We start from the raw sequence: 20,337 nt of genomic DNA on the forward strand, positions 1-20,337 counted from the left end.
TATTTGTTGGTAGAGTAAACTCCTGGCTTACACATTAGAATCAGTAAACTGGAACAGCTGGTGAGGGAAACACAACAAATACATTTTTTGTGATGGCAAAATAAAATTGATCAAAGTGTTACTGTGTCTCACATGGATGATTCCTCGAGTGTTATACATTTAATAAAAACATCTGTCAACCTGTAAATAACCACTCACAGATTCCTGGAAATTCTACCCTTGTTTGACAAGTGAATACATTTTTTTTATTATTCTTATAGGACATGTGTAGGATACGTTGTTGTCACTCAAAAATGTTGGCCTGAATTAAAACCATATTTTACTTATTTATAGCAATTTAAACGTCAAACAATGTCAACAAAATCACCAATATCTACTTTCTATATGACCTCACATGACCATGAGTCCGTTTTTTCTTTATTATTTTCTGTTGGTTTTTTCTTTGTTTTTTATCTCTCACCTGAAAGTCCTGACTTCCTGAGTTTTGGGAGTCACGTGACCCTCTTTAGTCACGTGGACTATGTTGCGTCTCACATCCGCACTCAGCAGCTACATGTAGCATGTTAGCATGTTAGCATGTTAGCATCTGCGATGACGCCGAACATCTCACGAGTAAACACACCTTTGACTGCGCGGACACACAAAGTAAATTCTAAACCGTAGAGAAGCTTCTTAAATTTACTTTTTCTAGCTCAAAAAGAGCGTTTTGTTCCTGTTGTACAAAGCGACGTTAGCAAGAGGAAGCCGAGTATCGTCAACGGTACTTCACAAGTCATGAAGGTAAGTCTGTCAAACTAAACTAAATAAAACATTTATTCGTCCTTGTTCCCAAAATGTGTGGCTCGCGTTTTTACGCTTCGTGACGTATTTGCTCTGGACAAGATGTATTGGTTCAAAATGTCTTGTTATTTACTGTAATATTTACTTTATGTATTTCAAAAAATTTGTCGTGGCTGAGTCTAACAAACTTGAAGAGCAAAGCTTCATTATGTACCTGGTGTTGGTTATTTAAGGTTAAAAATAAGGAATATCTCTTATTTTTTCCTTTTGTTTACACTATTATTATATATGGCTTTGTCTCATTTTTCTTAAGACACGTGACGATTTCAGTTAGATTCATTTGGACACATCTTGAAAGGTATTGAACAAAGTAGAATATAAAATGTTTAAATGATTTAAATGAAGGCACGATGAACATGTCACTATATATTGTTTTGTCACACTTTTGTCTGATCAGGGTTAAGATTTGGAACAGATATGAAGTTATTTGGACAGATATCTTGAAAGCTATTGAAGTAAAAAGGGGAACAATGCACATGAACAATGTCATAAAATCCAAAGGAAGTACATTTTTAGTCATAATGGCCTTTCCATGTCTGATACGAGGCATCATAGAGCCTTGAGAATTTTCAGTTGAGAAAAAATGTAGACTGGATAGCATTTAGTTCCTTGAAATCTGTATCAAACAAAGAATCTGTTTCCAGGCTGGATGATAAAACTCTCTCTCGCTCTTTCGTCTACACGTGGAGCAGGAGCTGTGTTACAAACAAAGAGAAACTATTTAGGAAGTTCCATCTTTGGTGTCAACCAAAATGGAGAATTGAAAAATTTGATAGAAAAACCTTTTTTTTAACAAGTACAAAAAGAAAAGTAAAGGGAACAAGATGAAATATTTATAAACCTTTTATAAAAATAAAGATAACTTTTTTCTAAATATGATAGTAAGTTTGTAAGTAAGTAAAGGTTATTTGTAAAGTGCCTTTCTAGTCCAGGGTCACGAAGCGCTTGAACAATCAAAAATGATACACAGTTAAAATATATACTTTAAAAGATCAAGACACATAAGACAAACACAGGAGTCCCAGAAAATCAGGGAAAAGCACAAATAAAAATGTCTTAAGATGTTTCTTGAAGGAGTCAGTAGATCATCAAACACAGAGGGAGAGGAAGATCGTTCCAAAGCTTAGGAGATGTTCAGGAACCATAAGTAGATTCTGATCCACAGACCTCAGAGCCCGAGCTGGGGTGTAAGGCTGGATCAGATCAGTGATGTAAGGAGGAGCCTGACCATGAATAGATCTGAAAGTAAGAACCAGAATTTTAAAATTGATCCTAAAAGAAACTGGCAGCCAATGAAGAGTTTTAAGGATCGGAGAAATGTGAGTTCTTCTACTAGAGCAGGTCAGAATTCTCGCTGCAGAGTTTTGTATCAACTGCAGGCGAGACAGATCCTTCTTGTTTAGACACCAAAATAAACTGTTAAAATAGTCTAAACGAGATCTCTATATTTACTGAAATTATTTTGAGGGTAAAGAAATAGTCACCAAAAGGACAAAGAAAAAAAGGTCCTAAACATTACTTTGTTTTGTTTAGAGTTAATACAACAATAAATACAATTATGAGCTGTAGAAACAATTTCTACATGCTCTACTCTGCCCATGTATAGAGTTTTGAAAACGTTGTTTGAATTTTGAACATTCTTAAGATAAAGCATTTTATTTTAATCTTTTTTTTGTTGTACAAAGAAAACGAAACAAGTTCATTTTACATTTGAGGAAGTTAAGAATCTCACGTATTTATAACCCTGGTATGACCAGGGTGGGGCAGGAGAACGATGTGGCGGTGAGTAATTTTCCAACATGGACACTTATAATAATAATTAATAATAATTTGAAAAGACAGAACATTGTCTTGATTTTGGCTGTAGTCAGATTGAACACATGCTAAAGAGCTGAAGAATTTCAATTGTGATTAAAGGGGTTTGAATCTATATATGATATCATAGTAGGAAAAATATTTTAAATGTTTAACATGTGAACGGTTGGCTGGTGTTTATCCGACTGCAGAGACAAGGGTTGCATGTTATTATTGGATATTATATCACTGTTCTTTAATCTATAGACGAACGAACAGTGTAGGCTTTGACGTTCATTCTGATTTATAATGTTTTGTTTCCAGGTGCTAGTAAGACACGGAGGAGAGCATGGGCTGCTGTCAACCATCTTTGTTCAGCTGCTCCTCTGGGGATCTCTAGTTTCGTCTGATGACGGCACAAAGAACTGCATACTCTTCTCAAAGTCGGAATCGGAACAAAATGCTCTCAACCAACTGGAGCCGCTTGCTCATAGGAAGTGGGTTGACATGTTTTATGAATCAGTTACTCCGCACTGTGCAAAGTGTTGACGTTTGCTTTTCGTGTTGAGATGTTGGATTAATAGTATGGAAGTACAGTATATCAGAATATTGAACGGCTGCATTTCACGTTGTATTACAATGGATTGGCCAATATCAACTATGTTGTCCGGTGGCATTGTTATGCCAACACGTTTATAGTGAATATAAAATACTACAAATTAAAAAATATTAAATTCAAATACTGTATTTTTTAATAATTGGAATTGGCTTATTACATAGTGAACATCCTCCACCACTGCATATGTATTTCTGGAAGGTCCTTAACCTTGACCCAGAGAAAACACAAGGGATACCACAAACACATTTGTTTTCACGCCTTCGGGTCACCTTGACCCAGAGCTAACACAAGGGTTAGACACCAAATTAAACCTTTCAAAATTCTAATTCTTTTTTTTTTTAACTTTAAAGGTAATTTTAGCTTTTCATTTAGCAATAAATAATTGGAGTAAATGTCTTCATATGCACTTTTTGTACGCAGGGTTTTTTTCCTTTTGTCTAATTATAATTAACAAATAAATAAAATGCTTTAAGTTTAAGATTGTATTATATGGTTAAGCCAAAAACAACCATTTTGTTTAAAGCCTTGTAGATAATCTGTGGATTCTATGATTGTTTGGATCTTCTCTCAGCCACCAAGAAAACTGTTTAAACTCGATGTTAAACACACCATTTAAAAGATACAACGTAAAAAAAACGGTAGTATTTTGACAATGAACTACACCAGTGCAGTGAAGTGATGATGTTATTCTATGCTATGCTTTGTATCCTTTTCTTTGCATTATTTCCTTTGACTTATGTTCTTTATATTTGCATCCCTTGCACTTTGTTCTTTTCATTGCAAATTTCACATCAACTTGCCGACAAGACTTTATTATCACTATTTTTGGTCTTTAGAAAAGAAAAAACTTGTGCCTGAAGTAAAGATTAAGAACTGAATCTTCAAATCATTCAAACTTTAAAACACTTTAAGTGAGCAAATTGAACCATTGGATTTGGTTTTAAAAAAACAACAACAAACATTTTAACTGATCAGCTAAGGAGCACAATATATAAAACAAAAATACAACAATGTGTGAGGAAATCTAAATAAGCAGTTCATTATTAATAGCTGGAATGTTTTAAACTGCAGTTTCAATTCACCCAATATACTGAAGGAGGATTAATAAAGTCAATTATATCTATCATATTTCCTCGTCATGGCTTTCAAGCTTTTTTTCATTTTCTCCGTCTCTCTCTACCTTTCTTTTCATCCCTCTTTAATGGTGTCTCTCCTGAGTTTGTTTACCCACTTTATTTGATATTTTTTGCTTGGTTTAAAACCACGCCACCTACTGTAGTGGAGGTGCAACTACACTTTTAGTACTGCAAAGCGGCCTATTCCCCGTGGTCAAACTCATTATTTGAGAAGGACTGAGCTTCTCAATACCCACCTGTAATTACTAGATAATAGATAGACTTTATATCTATCTATTTAGTTATAACAGTTTTGTACTAATAATGTTATTATTTGTGTGTGCAGTGAATTGACGTAAGTGCTTGTTTTTAGTTTTACAGCACAAACGAAGGTCGGGGAGGACAGTTACACGTACGTTTTCCACTTGTGTGGCGACGCAGGAGGCGTCCCAGGAGCCGGGGCCATTCAGGTGGACACTAAAGGAGCCAAAAGTGTGATCGGCTTGTACAACTCCACCCAGGTCATCGCAGGAAGTGAGTGTCCAAAGAGTTCTTAGACGATTCATATGGAAGTATATTAGGCAGAATAACTAATGAATTTAACATTTCAAATGTTGAAACTTTGAATGTTTTTATTGAAAATTTGTTTTTTAAGCATTACATATTTTTTATATAATTCAATTCAGTAACTGCTAGAATGAAGAGTTGACTTTGTATTTATCATTAAAAAAATAAAATTGAAATTAATTTTCTTTTTAACTCGAGCTTAATTTTTTTTCTTCTTCTAATTATTATTATTTTAAATTCAATTCAAAAATGTTGATATAATAGCGTATCCAAACGATACCAAAAGAGTCCCGAGCTACTTGATAATGTTCTTCTACATCATGTGATTATTTGCGAAGCGCAAATAATGGGTTAAGAGTTTCAACTCTGTGTAGAATATATATATTTAGATATAAATATATATATTCTACATACATACATACATACATACATACATACATACATGTATGTATATATATTCTACATACATACATACATACATACATGTATGTATGTATGTATGTTTGTATGTATGTATGTATATATATATTTATATATTCATTTTATTAAAAATTATAATAATTCAAAGTTCCATAATTTGAAATTGAACCTTTTATTAACCTGGTGACACTGATCAACTTCCATACTTTCTTATCCACGTGACTTGATTCATATCTTTAGAAACAACCTTTGAACTTTCTTCATTACGTCACAATGAAACCTGATAAAACCTTTCACTCGTCATCAAAGTTGCATTAAAAGAAAGTTACACGTAAACTTAGAATGACATAAATTAGTTTGTATTTCAAATGGGATTTTCTCTTTTTTTTTCTTAAAATATATCATTTATAAACCAAACACATTTATGATGACAAAATCAAAAAGAACAAGTACAATCATACAAGACTTGTATTCCTGAAGGAATGAAAGTATAAATCATGTGAAGGACAAATGGTTGAAGGAACTACATGATGTGATAACAGTTGAAATGTGGAACAAACATCTTCTGCAGTTGTTGTGTCATTTAATTATTGAGTCATTTGTTGAAATCTCTCTGTAATAATGTCATTAGTGATGAGCTGATGAAGCTTCATGAAGCAGTGTCATGTTGTTTGTAGGTCAGTAGGTGGCGCTATCAATATAAAAATGATGTTTCACAAGAACAGTTGTTCAAAACAAAGGAAAATAGTGCAGAGACGCCATTTAGTGGACTCTGAAAAATAATGACACTGTTTCATGAAACTTCATCAACACATCACTACCATCTAGTGGACTCTGAAAATAATGACACTGTTTCATGAAGCTTCATCAACACATCACTACCATCTAGTGGACTCTGAAGATAATGACACTGTTTCATGAAGCTTCATCAACACATCACTACCTTCTAGTGGACTCTGAAAATAATGACACTGTTTCATGAAACTTCATCAACACATCACTACCATCTAGTGGACTCTGAAAATAATGACACTGTTTCATGAAGCTTCATCAACACATCACTACCATCTAGTGGACTCTGAAAATAATGACACAGCTTCATGAAGCTTCATCAACACATCACTACCATCTAGTGGACTCTGAAAATAATGACACTGTTTCATGAAGCTTCATCAACACATCACTACCATCTAGTGGACTCTGAAGATAATGACACTGTTTCATGAAGCTTCATCAACACATCACTACCATCTAGTGGACTCTGAAGATAATGACACTGTTTCATGAAGCTTCATCAACACATCACTACCTTCTAGTGGACTCTGAAAATAATGACACTGTTTCATGAAACTTCATCAACACATCACTACCATCTAGTGGACTCTGAAAATAATGACACTGTTTCATGAAGCTTCATCAACACATCACTACCATCTAGTGGACTCTGAAAATAATGACACAGCTTCATGAAGCTTCATCAACACATCACTACCATCTAGTGGACTCTGAAAATAATGACACTGTTTCATGAAGCTTCATCAACACATCACTACCATCTAGTGGACTCTGAAAAATAATGACACTGTTTCATGAAGCTTCATCAACACATCACTACCATCTAGTGGACTCTGAAGATAATGACACTGTTTCATGAAGCTTCATCAACACATCACTACCTTCTAGTGGACTCTGAAAATAATGACACTGTTTCATGAAACTTCATCAACACATCACTACCATCTAGTGGACTCTGAAAATAATGACACAGCTTCATGAAGCTTCATCAACACATCACTACCATCTAGTGGACTCTGAAAATAATGACACGTTTTCACGAAGCTTCATCAACACATCACTACCATCTAGTGGACTCTGAAGATAATGACACTGTTTCATGAAGCTTCATCAACACATCACTACCTTCTAGTGGACTCTGAAAATAATGACACTGTTTCATGAAACTTCATCAACACATCACTACCATCTAGTGGACTCTGAAAATAATGACACAGCTTCATGAAGCTTCATCAACACATCACTACCATCTAGTGGACTCTGAAAATAATGACACTGTTTCACGAAGCTTCATCAACACATCACTACCATCTAGTGGACTCTGAAGATAATGACACTGTTTCATGAAGCTTCATCAACACATCAATACTGTCATTCATAACATTTGCATCTACGATGAGAAGACAGTTATAAACCAAGGAAGTCGTATCTATTCTACACAGTTCCATGTTGTTAGAGACTGTTTTCTCAGGTGTGTTCTGCTCCCTCAGGTGGCTGGGTGATGTTGATCTACAGGAACGGAGACAAGTACGACAACCATTGCTCCAAGGAGTCCAGGAAGGCCATGGTCATGATCTCCTGCAACAAGAACGTAGACGTGGTAAAGAACGAGAGTCGTAAACACAAACATTTAGAGGTTGTCAGCGGAATAGTTGAGACTTTCACTGGAGTAACGATCACAAACGGTTTCAGACGAAATACTTTGAATCATTGAAAGTTTTTATTTTTTAAATCTGAATAATTTTAAAAACATTTTTGTTTATTATTCTTATGTCAATAATTGAAAAGTAAATGTCATCGATTTTCTGTATAATAGTGTCACCATGATTGGCTGACATTCGATCAAGTAGCTCTGAACTCTGTTGCTCATGTCTGGTGTATTATAAAATTTAGAAAATGTATTTTTGAATTATTGGAAGTAGAATATCAAACTGTTTTCAATAGATTAAAGTTCAAATTTTTTAACATTTTAAATGTTAAATTTAAAATCTGAAGTCACTTCTTTTTGCACTAATTCCTCAATTGATTCATTTAAACTCTGTCTATCAATACATCGACGGTGATCATGTGATCGATTGATTTCTCGATTGAAATCACTCTAAAAATCTTTTCCTCGTCGAGTGAAGTCAGTCCAGGTCTAGTGTCGTCAACATGGTTTCACACGACAGCACGAGTCTGTGTTTGTCGACTTCATGAATGATCCAGTTTTGCTCATGGGCACACGTTGGTCAAAACCGTCTGAAGGTTGAGGGTTCGATTCCACTCATCACTGTCTGTCTTTGAGAGGATCCAGTTTTGCAAGTTTCCTGCGATGACTTTGTTAATATTTGACTTTGAAATAACTAAAGTCAAACATGACTCTCAGGGTCCGCTCAAGGTGGTTCTGGAGGACCGGGACCGGGAGCGGGACTGCTTCTACATGTTCGAGCTGGACTCCAGCGCCGTGTGTCCTCCCGTGGACTCCCGACTCAGCGCCGGATCCATCTTCCTCATCGTGTAAGAAGCTTTTTTTTTTTCGCAGTTTGTCGCCACACAAGCGCCGGCGTGTTGTGTTCTGTTGTGTTGTGTTGTGTTGTGTCAACACGACTCGTGCTCTCCTGCAGCGCCGTGTGCCTGCTGGCGCTCTACCTGCTCGGAGGCTTCCTGTACCAGCGGCTGGTCGTCGGCGCCAAAGGCATGGAGCAGATTCCCAATCACGCCTTCTGGGTGGAGGTCGGGAACCTGGCGGCGGTAAGATTCCGACATGATGTGATGTCGTGTCCGTCGCTTTAGCGATGATGGTTTTCGGCGCAGGACGGGTGCGACTTCGTGTGCCGGTCCGGGAGCCGGAAGGATCCTCACGCCTACAGGGGCGTGGCCACCGAGCCCCTGGAGGACGAGGAGACGGAAGAACGGGACGACCACCTGTTGCCCATGTGACCTTAAGGCGTGGAGACCGGGACCAACTCTGCACTGAGTGACAGCTTTCTTTCTCACGTGTGATGTCACATGACCTGTGTGAGTGTGAGGCTCCGCCCACCTGCACCTCTCATTAAATGAAGATGAAACAAAGACATACAATGAATGATTAAGAAAATGATTTAAATCTTTAGTTACCCTTTATTTATTTTAAAAATGTTCAGAACAACTGCTGAAACTTTTATATTAAAACATTTTATTAAATTATTTCTTTTTTTCAAATGAATTTTAATTCTAGTTCTATTTGTTTTATTGTATTTTTCTAAATTCCATTTTTTTTTTAAACTTCAATACAAAATGTTGCTTATATAGCACCAACAGATTATATTTAATTTCAAAAGTGTAAAATAATTGTAATTTGAATATCAAACTTTATGTGTAAAAGAAATGTTTAAAAAATGTTTTTGAGAAAAATAAACGTTTCAATATACAATATAGTGAAATAAATTAAAACGGATGTAACATTTTAATATACAAATTATTTAATTAAATTATGTCAAAATAATGATTTAATTTCAATTTAAAAGATTCACAGTTTCAACATTTAAAATGTTTCATTAAATGATACAATATTCTATTAAATTTAACTTATGAAATATATCTTAATATTTTATGGTTAGTCCTGATTTTAAAAAAAATGATCTGAAATTGTAAGTTTAAAGAAATAAAAGCGAGGGATGATGGAGAAATAAACATCAAACATGTGACAGATTAGTGCTGAATGACAAATGTTGCTGTTTCGCTACATTTTGTTCAGTGATTTTTCTAATAACTTTTTAGCTTCAAGGTCATCCATCTTCAGTTGTGTTTCACTCCATATCTCAAGCTTTTGTTACGATACGTTCACTTCAGGTCCTGAAGAATCTTTTTTCTCGACTCATTGATCCAAACGATTCAAACCAAAGAGACTTTTGTCTGCTGTTGATGAAAATAAACCTCAGTTAGATCCGAGTCAAACATTCCATGGATGCTTTGAACAGAAATATCTTCACCACAATAACCATTAAGATGTCCTTTCAAGTGTAAATTCTTACATTAATGAAAATATGTTTAATAGATTCATTGAAGTAACTAAAGGGAATTAATAAATAATAATGAATAAAGTAAACACAACTTTGGTTTAATTCTACCACAGTTATTTACTTTATTACAATTTATTTTATTCTCTGAAAACAAACACTGTTCATTCAGGTTCTGGTAAAAAATACTGTCATTTCCTTTTAAAACAAACGTCCTGAGACGTTAAATAAATGTCTCTCACTCTCTTCCCTGCAAATGATTGAAATGCGTTTGTTTACTACTTGAAAAGCTTCGTAAAAATCTCCTGTTTTTATTACATTATGACCACATGTGATGTTGCTGCTTCCTAAGGCTACGATGAGTAGTGATGGTAGTATTTCATGAAACAGTGTCGTGTTGTTCAGAGGTCAGTAGGTGGCGCCATCAGTTTAAAAAATGTTTCATTTGAACAGTTGTTCAAAACAAAGGAAAATAGTGCAGGTACGCCATCTAGTGGCCTGTGAACATAATAACACTGTTTCATGAAGCTTCATCAGACCATCACTAACAATGAGTTTTGGCGTGAATTTGTTTTTGTGTTGTTTTTAAATGACAGATATTTTGGAAGTATAACTGTGACATCAGAATATTTCGATAATTTTACATTTGTTGAAACTTGGATATTTAAATTGAAATGTTGTTGTTTTAAGCGTTTTATATATACAGTATATAAATATACATATATATATATATATATATTTTAATGGTTTAATTTAATAATTTGTTATATATTTTTATTTCTATCATTTTAACCTTTTAAATCCAACATAAAAATGTATTTTTATTTTATATGAAATAGAAAAAAATATTCAATTCAGTTATTAAAAAGTATAGAAATGATTTAATGTATTAATTATTCCAAATAAATAAATAAAAACATTTCAAATGTGATATTAAACCATCAATATTCTGATGGCACTGATTTACTTCCTTAAGAAAGAAGCTTAAGTTTTATTTTGATTGATTTTACGCGTCAAGTCGGAGTGTTTGTTAATTTGTTTATAAATGACTCCTGACGATATGATTGGTCGTCACAAAGAAGGGCCAAATTTTGTGAAATAAGGGCAGAGCAATCAAACTTAAATAGGTAATTTCACCAAATTAGGAATTCACAATATTTTTAAAAGGTTTAATGGATTTGATTGTGCGAAGAAAATGTTTTTTTTTTATTAAATACATTTTATTTTGACACAAAAACAAGTGTCAAAATAAAACTAAAACATATCCAAAAACAGGCTCATGTGACATTGTTCACGGTGTGTTCAAGGTCAGCTCGACTTTTCCTCCTTTTGTTCGTTTGTGTGTTATTGTGTTTTTCCACTCATGCTGGTGTGGACTGAGAAGTGTGTCTGAGTTTGAGCTGCAGAGACGTTCAGTGACGAGATCTTCTCACCCAAGTGCACTCGCCTCCGAATCTATGAATGTATGTTTGAATAAAAGAACTAAACACACTTGTGTTTGTCGCAACAAGTCAGTCACGATGATGATGATGATGATGATGATGATGATGACGATGATGATGACGATGATGATGATGATGATAATGAGCTGAACTAGAAAAGTTACGTACGAAAATACATCCATAGGATTTATTCCTTTCTATGGTAAAGGAAGTATGTCGATCATCAGTATATTGAATCATTGAAGTTAACATTTAAAATGTTGAATTTTATCTTATTGAAATATTATTTTCAATTATCTTAAGTTTTTTAAATTAAATAATTTGTATGTTTAAAAAATTGAACTTGAAAAATTCTTTATCTGACGTGATCGGCTGAGAGTCCGAGAGGTAATATTATACTAACATTTTATATTGAATTTAAAAGACTATGAATTAATATATATTGAAATTAGAAAGTTAATTTTTCAATTATTCAAATAATGATGTCAAACTATGTGTAAAAAAAAAAAAATGATGATAATCTTCAACCTTTCAAATAAAAGAGTTATTTTAGAAGTAAATCAGTGTCATCAGAGTTTTAAAATGCTGGATTTAACGTTTCAAATGTTAAACTAATTGTTTTTTTAATTAAAATGTTGGTTTTGTCATTTATTTAACTCTTTTTTTTTTAAATAATTGAATTATAATTATTCATTGAAGGGTTGTATTTGTTTTTATTGAATAATTAAATTAAAGTATTTTTTATAAAATATTATTTTTAAAATGACTGATTTGTTTTTACACATATAGTTTTTAAAATCTGATTTAAATTTTCTAAATAAACTATTTTACTTATTTATAGCCTTTTAAATTCAATACAGAACTGTTGGCAAGAACATTTTAATTAAAATATCGAGATCAATATGTAGATTATAATTAAATTATACAAAAATATTATACGTTTCCATTAAAAAAAAATAGCAATTGTTAAATTCATTGGCATTCAATATTCATTTGTCACTTCAGTAGAAGTCTGGCTGGAACTTTGTTTTATTTCATGATATTATGTTCTGATCTTTTTAGTTTAGTTGCACTTTACCGCCCTCTAACGTCTTTAAAGTGAACTGCATTTTAACTTTTGGATTCAAGTAACATAAACCGTTCGTGTGAATTGAAAATATGTAGGATATTTATGGAGTAAAACTGAGAAATATTCAAGTCATAAAGGTCCACGTCAATAAATCATCTCTTTAACTCGAAAAAAAATTAAAATCCAACACTTTCGAGCACTTTTGATTCAGGGGGGAAACATTTTACTTTAACACAGTCTGACTGTTAAAGTAAGTAAGTTAGTAATTTGTATTTATATAGCGCTTTTTGTTTTCATACATTTAAAAATCAAGTCAAAATCCCCTTTAATGATTATTATTCAACCACTTTTGGTCCAACTAAATATGATTAACATAAGTATTATTGTTTGGTCCATTTGGAAACGTTTATTCATTGTAGGAACTAAAGTACTGTTTGTTTGTTTTGTTTGTTTCCAGCGTCAACGTGTTTTTCTGAGATAAAATTGAGATCTTGATCCAATCTCCTGAGGGAACACTTGACGGACTTTATTATTCCCTCTAGATCTCCTTTGGGAAATTAGGTTCTTGATTATATTGTTATAAAAACTTCCATGTCTTCCACCAAATAGTTTGACGATAAACTAGAGCCAGAAACAATTTTTGTCTTCCTAATATTAAGATTTTAATCTTGTACTATTTCGCGAATAAAAGTCGTGATTTTCTAGCATTTAGTAAGTCGCTATTTACACTATATTTACACCAGTAAAGTCAGGAAAACAAGCAGCAATACTTTTCTATTCTTGTAAATACATGTGAGATGAGGAAAATGATAAAAGTAGAAACTATATAGAATTATTTAACTTTTTTAGGCAGATTTTGTAAATGCTCAGTAAATCAAGGCAGGCTGTGGGAAATGAAGCGTGAATAATATCGAATATATTTTAGTTCAGTACTTGGGAAAATCTTAGGCAACACAAGTATTGTAGAATTATTATAATTTGGGTCATAAATGATCATTTTTTTAGTTCAACGCAACAGGTTCATGAAGTTCTCAACAGTTACCAGTAGAGGGCAGTTTTGTCCTTAGTAACTCTAAACGGGACTAAACGTAACAACCGCCTGAGGTTTGAAATACTACTATATTATTACTATTATATTTGCAGGTGTAACCATTGAGCATCTTAAGTGTTGATTTAAGTGTCTCTTAAGTACATCTTGATCTTGATTAAGTTCTACTCGCTTCTTTACTCATCAGTGTGTGTCTGTTTGTACAAAACTCTCTTTTCATTTAAATATTTTCATTAGAAAATAATCTTAAGCCCCGCCCACTGAAAACACTTTTCTGGATACTAAATATTCTTTACCATAACCACACCCACTCTGCTGTGATTGGTCAAACATTGAGGCGTGTCATCGATCCCGGAAGTCTTCACTCGTTGTATAAACAAAGCGGGGCGTGATCACAGCTGGCCGGAGGAGGAGTGAAGCCCATTATAACGTGATAAATAGCTCGCTCTCGTAACCTCTTGTTCGCCGAGATTTCAACTTTTTAAAGTGATTACTTCGGAACATGGTTATGATGAGAGACGTCTTCATCTTCAGAAAGACTTCATCGTTTGAAACATGAGAGTCAGGAGAGTTTTCACATTAGCTGACCTTTAATCAAGGTTGTATTCAGACTCTTCCTGCTCGTTCTGCGTGATATTGACAGTTCTTAGAATCTCTTCATCACGTCTTCCTGAGTGTCTGGAAATCCTCAGCGATTCCACCAGGTGATTTCCTTTAAAGAATCTGGACCACCCCATCTCCAAGAGGTTCTTCTTTCCTGTGGAAAAAACACAAACTTTTGGCACCTAAGTGGGGAAACATTTGGCTTCTTTCATCTCGGATAAGACTTATTCAATCATGAGGCAGAGTTCGTGTCGAGGATCCCTCTACGCATCCAAGACAACATTGTTTTCAGCGAGAAGATATATATGTACAGTTTGGCAGCGAGATTCAAAAATCATACTGCGTTTTTTCTTTTCTTTTCTTTCCATTTAGGTCCAACGAAGTGCTTTGTTTGCGAGCAAGTATGCAGACTGAAGATTCTTTCTTTTTTCTCAGTGTCATAAACTCTTGACCTGATGTTCCAGCCAAAGACAATCCGACTTATTTCTCACGAGGATCGTTATTTAGCCTCTCGCTAAATATTTGTACGACATTCTCCCTAATTGAGTTTGAGTCTGAATATTTCAATGCTAAATTTAGTAGAGGCAGGACCTCACATGACCGGCTTCTCCTCACTATCTGTCAATCAATCTCCCGACATGTTCCTATGGTTTTCTTACGTTACCCACGAACATCTCTTTCACACCATCTGTCCAAACCTTGATGAATCTCTTCATGACATTCCATAAGGTTTTGTTCCCAGTGTCAATATGCTTCTCGTGTATTTACCTTATAAATAATCGTTGTTCAGCCAAAGTATTTGGACTTGAACACAACTTACCTCTGACCTTGGAGTGTTAAACTCTGAACACACGATGTTTTAATTTTCCGTGATGCGTCCACAGTCCTGTCTGGAGATGAATATTCTCAAATGTTTTCCCGAAAATGTCCTTTTATTGTGTGTGCGTTTTCTCTTATCCAACCCCTCTCGTATATATATATATATATATACTGTATATATATATATATATATGTATATAGGAATGAATGATTCAGATAGAAGCATGAGTCAAGGTTTGAGATCCCTTAATAAAATAATAATAATAGAAATACTTACTACTACTTATAATAACGGGGATCTGGCCAGCACCATCCATTGTAGGGGCCCCCTACGCTGCTTGAGACAAAGCGTAGGGGGCCCCTACAATGGAGGGTTCTGGCCAGAGGGATTTTCTTTTGTTTTCCCTTTTATGAATCATGTCTTAATCGTACCGCCGTGATAATGCATGATTTAAGTTTGATTTCTCTGCCCTTATTTCACAAAATTTGGCCCTCAAAAGGCAGGAAATAGTGTTTCAGAGTGTAACCAATTTAAAAAAAATTCCCGGAGGTAATTACTACAATTGTTTTGTTCAAAATTTATATTTTTTAGCACAAGTAAATAATTAAACGTGTGCGTTCTGATTTCGTTTGGGAAAAACAAGCGGCAGCTTCTTCATAACAAGGTCAAGAAGTTTTTGTGGCTAAACGCTTTCACATTTCGCGCGCACGAACATTTAACTGCGAACATTTGTCTCTTTCAACACTCGATTTTGAACACATTCGGCTCTCGTTAATTCAACATGTCCGGAGGATACTTTTCTGGTCCAATATTCTTTAATGAAGGAGACTTTCGAGTCTTAATGAGTTATTACAAACGAACCGAGATAAACCAAATGAGCCGGAGCCATTTATAGCTCCGATGTCGCTCTTTTGTTTTTGCAAGTCATCACAGCTGAACCCGATACACGATCTTTCCAGGATCTATGATGACCAAGGTATGTGACTAGAATGAGCTTTTGATCAATCGAGACATTAGCTTTGGATTGCTTGGATTGGAGCTCACCATGAGACGACTCATCAAACACCAAAAAAGAAAACAAGCTGAGAAGGAAAGCCTGTTCTTTCTCGAGGCTTCTGCTCGATGTTCGCTGGCGGCGTCTCTCCACATCTGTATCTGGAACCAAACCGTCTCCATCAACCACCAAGTTCTAATAGAACATCTGTTGGACGGCAGCTTAGTCCACGTCGTGTTCACTCGCCTTAATAACGGCTCATTTCCCCTCGGGCCCGGTCCAGAATCCGATCAGCGCAGAACTTTAGCGGAAGTTTCATCCATCATTCCATCCTCTTCCTGCACCGAGTGTGAAAATACAACCTTGTTTCCAGGGAACCTCTTGAAGACACCTCAGATGACTTCCACGGATTGAGAGCAGCTTTGATACGAATTCAAAGGGCGGCTTTTGACTTGGCTCAAAAGGAATTTTGCTCAGAAATGATCAGGATGGACCTGAGACGAACCAGACTTTGGCCAGTGTAGAGATGTTATCAGTGGTTTGTAGCAGAGATATGGAACAGAAAGAGTCATGTGGACAAACAAACATGTGTAAAATGATCATTTACTTTCACCCTGAGATAACACAAGGGTTAAGAATAAAGTTTGAGCAAGGTTATACTTTCTATATTATAGAATATTTTAAATATTTTAAAATATTGAATTAACAAAATGAATAAAGACTTCATTGACTTATTAAGTACATATATGTGGAGTAAAAGGAATAAACGTTTTGAATATGAGTTTATATTTTTATATGAACAAAATTAAAAAAGAAAAAAGAAGACAATTCCCTTTTTTAAAATTTCAGGAAATTGAATAAAGTTGTATATTCCTAGTTTCAAACCAGATTCTATTGGTCAGGGTTACTATACAAAAAGGAAGTTTATTATACAAGTATATAAAAGCTATAAAAGCGTTTTTTAAATTCACTCAACAAGAAATACAATCATTTCAATGACACATAAGCATGTTAAAAGTGAGCGAGAGGGAATCTACAAAACGGATTAAGATTATGTCGTAGCTCAGTAACAAATATGACTAAAATACACCACTAACTGAAAACTGCTGCTTCAGGGACCCAACAATCTGGCTCCTGCCTTCCTGTCAAAGCACTTCGACTGAGCTCTGCCTAAATAAGCGAGAAGAAATCCCCAAACATTTGATTGCATTTGCAATCAAACAATCAGTGTCAACACTTCAATTTGTTCCCTATTTCATCTGGCATGAACCATCTTCCCGGGCTGACAGGATCTGTTACGAGGTTCACCAAAACATTTGCCTAAAGAGGAAATAATGACCAAAAAACACGTCTGGAAAATCACATTGTTATTGGAACTCCGTGTTCTCGAGTGTTTAGAGAGTAAATATATAAAACTGTCATCTCCGAGCAATAATGTGGTGGAAAGGAAACACACAGGCATTGTTGTCGGGCAGAAGTTGTGAGCGACAACATCCATGGATATTTTATCGATAGTCCACGTATTTATTGTACGTGTTACGCTTACATTACGACGACAAAACCTTTCTCTTTTTTCACCCTGTAAGGCTTGTTACACGTGTTCGGCTGTTACAACAGATTACTCTTTCAGGAGCCAGGGTCTAAAGCATTAATGTTCTCTCGTAGCGTAATACCTTACCTTACCTTACCTTATATGTTGCAGGTCAATTGTGTGATAACAAAATGTGAATGTCTTGCAAATTTAATTTTAAAGTTGTCGATCAGTTTCAAAGAAAGATATGAAGCTGGAAGGTCACACTAAAGGCCTTATTTTGACTTATGTTGATTAGTAACATTGTTGATTTATTAGCATTAGCGTTAGCATTAGCATTAGCATTTATAGATTTATAGCATTGATTAAAACCTGATTATTTAATGTTATCGATATTTTAGGTAAAACAGATGAAAAGGAATGAAATTGATAATTGAGTCGATGGAAATTAACGCGTACCAGTACGTGCGATAATAATTGTGTTAGAAACCGGATGTTATTTGACAGATAAACACCGGATCTAATTTTTTCGTGCGGTTGAGTATGATCTATATAATTCGACAGTGAATGAACGAACGCCACGACAAGAAGGTGATTGACTGAACCTTTGTTTGTATCGTCCTTTATTTCTTATATAAAGAATCTTTTATTTTCCTCTAGTGACGTCCTGCGCGGTTATTTTTGAACGTAGTTTTTTTCTACACCTGCCCTTGGTTGCTGTTGCTCCTCAGAGTTCTGAACGGCCTCACTAATCGTGACAAGAGTGTCACAGAAAATCCCCAGCGAGTCGGACGAGCCAGGATCGCAGCAGAACACGGACACGCAGCAGAGCCGACTCTGGGTCGGCGGTCCTGAAGGTGACGTCATATATGGAAACAACATATTTTTCCATTAGTCCTTTGTGACCGATACGTGTAATTCAAGCCCTGAAACATGTGCAGATGTGAAGAAGCGCAGCACCATCAACGTGATTTGAGTTTCCCCAGATCGAACCGTGTGTTTGTTGGCCCCGCTGGCGGAGTCAAAGGGCTTCATTCCTACATGCTGATTCTGATCCTGCGTTCTGCGCCTACAACCAAGAATCCGTCACGTAATCTTCTCTTCCCTTATCTGATCAAGATTGATGATCATGTTTGGCAAATGTTCTTCTATCTCAATCTTCCAGACCACGTTACACAACGTTAATGACTCCTGTTGTACTTCCCCGATCATCACACTGAACAGACCGTCGCTGCGGATCCAAGTCAAACACACTCCAAATCTGCCCAGATATCCATCCATCCATCCATCCATCCATCCATCCATCCATCCATCCATCCATCCATCCATCCATCCATCCATCCATCCATCCATCCATCCATCCATCCATCCATCCATCCATCCATCCATCCATCCATCCATCCATCCATCCATCCATCCATCCATCCATCCATCCATCCATCCATCCATCCATCCATCCATCCATCCATCCATCCATCCATCCATCCATCCATCCATCCATCCATCCATCCATCCATCCATCCATCCATCCATCCATCCATCCATCCATCCATCCATCCATCCATCCATCCATCCATCCATCCATCCATCCATCCATCCATCCATCCATCCATCCATCCATCCATCCATCCATCCATCCATCCATCCATCCATCCATCCATCCATCCATCCATCCATCCATCCATCCATCCATCCATCCATCCATCCATCCATCCATCCATCCATCCATCCATCCATCCATCCATCCATCCATCCATCCATCCATCCATCCATCCATCCATCCATCCATCCATCCATCCATCCATCCATCCATCCATCCATCCATCCATCCATCCATCCATCCATCCATCCATCCATCCATCCATCCATCCATCCATCCATCCATCCATCCATCCATCCATCCATCCATCCATCCATCCATCCATCCATCCATCCATCCATCCATCCATCCATCCATCCATCCATCCATCCATCCATCCATCCATCCATCCATCCATCCATCCATCCATCCATCCATCCATCCATCCATCCATCCATCCATCCATCCATCCATCCATCCATCCATCCATCCATCCATCCATCCATCCATCCATCCATCCATCCATCCATCCATCCATCCATCCATCCATCCATCCATCCATCCATCCATCCATCCATCCATCCATCCATCCATCCATCCATCCATCCATCCATCCATCCATCCATCCATCCATCCATCCATCCATCCATCCATCCATCCATCCATCCATCCATCCATCCATCCATCCATCCATCCATCCATCCATCCATCCATCCATCCATCCATCCATCCATCCATCCATCCATCCATCCATCCATCCATCCATCCATCCATCCATCCATCCATCCATCCATCCATCCATCCATCCATCCATCCATCCATCCATCCATCCATCCATCCATCCATCCATCCATCCATCCATCCATCCATCCATCCATCCATCCATCCATCCATCCATCCATCCATCCATCCATCCATCCATCCATCCATCCATCCATCCATCCATCCATCCATCCATCCATCCATCCATCCATCCATCCATCCATCCATCCATCCATCCATCCATCCATCCATCCATCCATCCATCCATCCATCCATCCATCCATCCATCCATCCATCCATCCATCCATCCATCCATCCATCCATCCATCCATCCATCCATCCATCCATCCATCTATCTATCT

General features: G+C 36.2%; 1 protein-coding gene across 1 annotated transcript; it reads left to right on the forward strand.

The window, feature by feature from the left end:
• The first annotated feature begins 524 nt into the window (after positions 1-524).
• m6pr (mannose-6-phosphate receptor (cation dependent)) lies at positions 525-11,618 on the forward strand. Its single transcript, XM_087806138.1, has 7 exons — positions 525-780; positions 2,959-3,131; positions 4,742-4,902; positions 7,641-7,750; positions 8,516-8,646; positions 8,754-8,880; positions 8,944-11,618. Exons 1-7 carry the CDS (start codon positions 775-777, stop codon positions 9,067-9,069), a joined length of 834 nt encoding a protein of 277 aa, XP_087662264.1. The 5' UTR covers positions 525-774; the 3' UTR covers positions 9,070-11,618.
• Positions 11,619-20,337: the final 8,719 nt, after the last annotated feature.

This window comes from Callionymus lyra, chromosome 13 (genome assembly GCF_982586985.1).
Source record: "Callionymus lyra chromosome 13, fCalLyr1.hap1.1, whole genome shotgun sequence".
Taxonomy (NCBI): Eukaryota; Metazoa; Chordata; class Actinopteri; order Syngnathiformes; family Callionymidae; genus Callionymus; species Callionymus lyra.